This window comes from Arachis ipaensis, chromosome B08, assembly GCF_000816755.2.
Source record: "Arachis ipaensis cultivar K30076 chromosome B08, Araip1.1, whole genome shotgun sequence".
Taxonomy (NCBI): domain Eukaryota; kingdom Viridiplantae; phylum Streptophyta; class Magnoliopsida; order Fabales; family Fabaceae; genus Arachis; species Arachis ipaensis.
In genome coordinates this window covers 4,088,127-4,091,905 of record NC_029792.2, presented here as the reverse complement: position 1 = coordinate 4,091,905, position 3,779 = coordinate 4,088,127, and the positions used below count along the sequence as shown (strand labels likewise).

General features: G+C 36.4%; 1 protein-coding gene and 1 long non-coding RNA gene across 3 annotated transcripts; both read left to right on the top strand.

The window, feature by feature from the left end:
* Window positions 267-2,236, top strand: LOC107612211. Of its 2 annotated transcripts, none has more exons than XR_001613641.2 (3): window positions 267-496; window positions 899-994; window positions 1,430-2,236. It is a non-coding gene; the product is annotated as an uncharacterized LOC107612211 (long non-coding RNA). The 2 variants fall into 2 exon arrangements; XR_002351764.1 differs by having other exon boundaries at window positions 1,397-2,236.
* On the top strand, window positions 2,789-3,355 carry LOC107610427 (transcription factor PCF1-like). Its single transcript, XM_016312479.1, has one exon. It carries the CDS (start codon window positions 2,789-2,791, stop codon window positions 3,353-3,355), a length of 567 nt encoding a protein of 188 aa, XP_016167965.1.

Below are 3,779 nucleotides of genomic sequence, written 5' to 3'. Positions count from 1 at the left end.
TTTTGACGTTTGACGTGTCGGGCCTAAATGAAATGAAACTATATCTATATCCCCCTTTTATGACAACTCTATGAATTGGTTGGGTTGGGCCTGGGAGTGACCTATGTTTTGTTTCTGAAATCATCCAAAATCATATCTTCTCCAATTACTTGCTACTAACTAATTAATCACATAAGATACCATAATTGTTTCTCTTTTTGACGTGTCGGGCCTAAATGAAATGAAACTATATCTATATCCCCCTTTTATGACAACTCTATGAATTGGTTGGGTTGGGCCTGGGAGTGACCTATGTTTTGTTTCTGAAATCATCCAAAATCATATCTTAATCTCTCTCCAATTATCCACCAGCCTCGGAGGCGAATCTCTCTGAGTTACTCAAGCTAGGCCACAAGGTCATCATAATCACCATTCTCTATATTTCAATCAATCATTTCCTGTTCGGATCATGGAAGCATTCACATGAACAAGCTCTTGCTGTTTTATCTTGGCTAATGTGAGTAGATATAAATAGAAAACTTGTTATTTTTTTCTTGCATGACATATAGTTTCTTGTAGAGGAGTGCTAGGGGTCAGCAACTTTTGTGACTTGTAGTTATCAAATAACCATCAATGATGATTTTAATAGTATGAGATTGGTGTGAAATTTCATCAAATGGTTCACTTTTCTTTGCTGGTTACATGATGGCTAGAATTTGATAAAGTTACTAGTCTCCTAGACTTTTCCTTTTCCTTGTATGTTCTGTTGCTCTGTATCTAAGTTATATTGCTTTTGAGAAAAAAAAAAAAGCATAATGCTGCTTTGCAAAGCTGTCGTGGAATGTTAAATATGTGAAATTCAAATACCTACTGAACCGGTACATTTCTGATGATTATTGGAACTGTGGCCTTTTTGAAGGAATAACTTTATATATCCTAAGCATGTGCCCTTGGAGCTTGGAGGAGATGAGAGAAAATTGAAATCTTGGGAGCTATGCCACATCTTCTCAAACAGGTTCAACTTCTTTATATTTTCCCCTTTTTAAGCTTTGCAGTGTTGATAATATAATTGTAACTGCCACTGATGCCACCATGTTGTCTAATTTTGGGATTCAAGCAATTTTCGAATCTTGAGTTATCTTCATTTTGAGAATGTTCAGATCATTTACAATCCATACCATTGTCAATCATTAATAACGTTTGCATCATTTTAGTTCCTTAACTGAAGCTTTATGTATAGCCATATTAGCGGCTGCTAGTTGAGGAAGGCGCAACAGATTTTCCTTTCCTTCTGTGTGAGAATAAATGTTCTTTAAATAGTTTAGTTTTTCTTACAAAAATATGTTTCTTTCCAATTCCACAATTTCGGTATGCTGTCTTATAGGGATTGATATGGATTCACTTCTTTGCTATATAGTTGTAACCAGATGACATGATCGTTTTGGCACAGAACCTGAACCTGATCCTGTTGAAAGGGAAATACCAATGCTGCCAAAAATTGATCCACAAGTCATACACAACTGGGTCATTGTTGTTTGAGGGATATATTTCCTTGTTCCATTGGTAAAACTAGTTTCATTTTATATGCTTGAGCATAAAATTATTCGATATGCTTGTAACATAATGATGTATCGTTAGGTTTTCATTCAATAGCTGTACTACTATGTTTATTCTTGCTATGATTATTATTTATGGATTTTCCTCTTTTATTCAAAGATTGATGCCAATTTAACATCAAATCATACTTAATGAATGAAGGAGCTAGTTGTAGTATAGAACTGATAGTCTGTGTTCTTTCAGATACCTTTGTTGTGGAGCATGGGCAGTTGAGCTTAATTTGGAACTATCACCATAGATATACTTGCCATTTTAAACTTACTTATTTTGTTAGCATTAAGTAGGTGACAGGTTTAACTCTTCCACATATCTCCAATGAAGAGATGTTGCAGGAAACCAAATGAAATGTGTATCGTGATACCGGAGCTTTTGTTGCTGTCTATTCTGCAATGGGAATATGAAGAGGATACTTCATCTTTCAGTTGGCTTCATTGCATATGCACCAGAAATCAGAGGCATTGTAGAGAGCCATGCAAGAAGCTTTGTTAGTGACTTAGTGTCAATGTGTTCAGCATTTACTTTGCTGGATTTAGTACTCAAACATGTTAATTGACATCACGGTTTATTTATTTATTTTCTGTGAGGTACTTAGAGTTTTGAGGTTCTCTCTTCCATGTAATGAAAAATTAAATTTGAGATAGCTCTATTGACTCATGAAACTGATATATAAGGTGCGTGATTTGCAACAGAAATAACAAAATGCAGAAGAAATCATTCTCGGCTTAGAAAATTACCCAGTTGGTAGAATTACATTACAGGTTGTTTTTAATTCTTGGTGTTGGTGCTTTCTTCAATAATGGACTGTGGCAGAGGCTGAGCCTTCCTCCTACATTTCAGGCACTTTTCTCAAAATTTGGGATAAATATTGATATTGTTTTTGATGTTTTTTTTATGTTACTTATATCTCAAATATTTTAGGGGTGACTCAATGTTAAATTTCTATAATTTTCTTGAAACACAAATATGACAAAAAAAAAATAGGGACAATATTGACATTTAATTTACTCTTATCATTATTTAACCATAAATTAAAAAAGTGATGAAAATTAAACAAGTGTCTGAGAGTTAAATAATGATTCCTGTAGAAAGAAAAGGGGGAATCAGGATGGACTTATAAATAAGGACTCTAAAACACAAGTTAATCTGCATCCATCAGAACTTCTTTCAGAGAGACACAAGAGAGGAGAAAACAATGACTTCAATGAAGAATGAGAATGAGAGCAGTGTTCCATATTCTTCTTCTCCTTTGTCTGCCCAAAACCAAAGACCCATGGAAATTGCACCCATGACAGCAGCCAACAACAACGCAATCAGCACTGCCATGTCCAGCAGACGCAGAAAGGACCGCCACATCAAGGTGGAAGGCCGAGACCGCCGTGTCCGCATGTCCATCGCATGCGCCGCCTTTGTCTTCCAACTCACTCGCGAGCTCAACAACAAGAGCGACGGCGAGACTATTGAGTGGCTCCTCCGCCAAGCAGAGCCCTCCATTATCGCCGCCACCGGCCACGGTGTTCCACCCATCATCGGTAACCCCCCAGCCCCAGCGGCACCAGGAGATAACCCCATTCCCGCTTCTCATTCAGTTCCGGTATCTGCTTCTGCTTCTACTGCAGTTGCACCACCACCACCACCAGCACCACCAAGCGAGGAAAACGAGTTTGTCGACGAGGGTGCAATAGATGAGCCATGTTTTTCAACCTTGGATGATTTTGATTTGCTTGGCAACCCTATCGACTGGGATTTCAATTTGATGTAATAATGTGGGCGTAGTTGTATGAATCAATCTAAGTCAGTATATAGTAATGTTAGTGGCTGGTGACTGGATCTTGTTTTCGTTTTCTTTTAGTTTCAAAAAAGTTAACGTAAGGTTTAACATGTGTAGCAGAAAATAAGCAAAATATGCAAGAAACTGAAGAAAGTATTAATGAATTTAATTATTTTTTCTCTCATTTGTGTGCATGCATGTTCAGACCAGAGTCAACCACAGTGCTTGACATGATTATTAAAACAAGAAGAGTGTTAAGAAGTGAGTAAATTTTGTGATTTTTAACTATTAATTAGTTATTATTGGTGTTTTTAATGGTGTGAGATTTCATCTAATAATATAAGATTACTCATTTTTTTTATTGGTTAAATGTTAGTCAAATTTAAAAGAAGCGATGACTCTAAGACTTTACAAT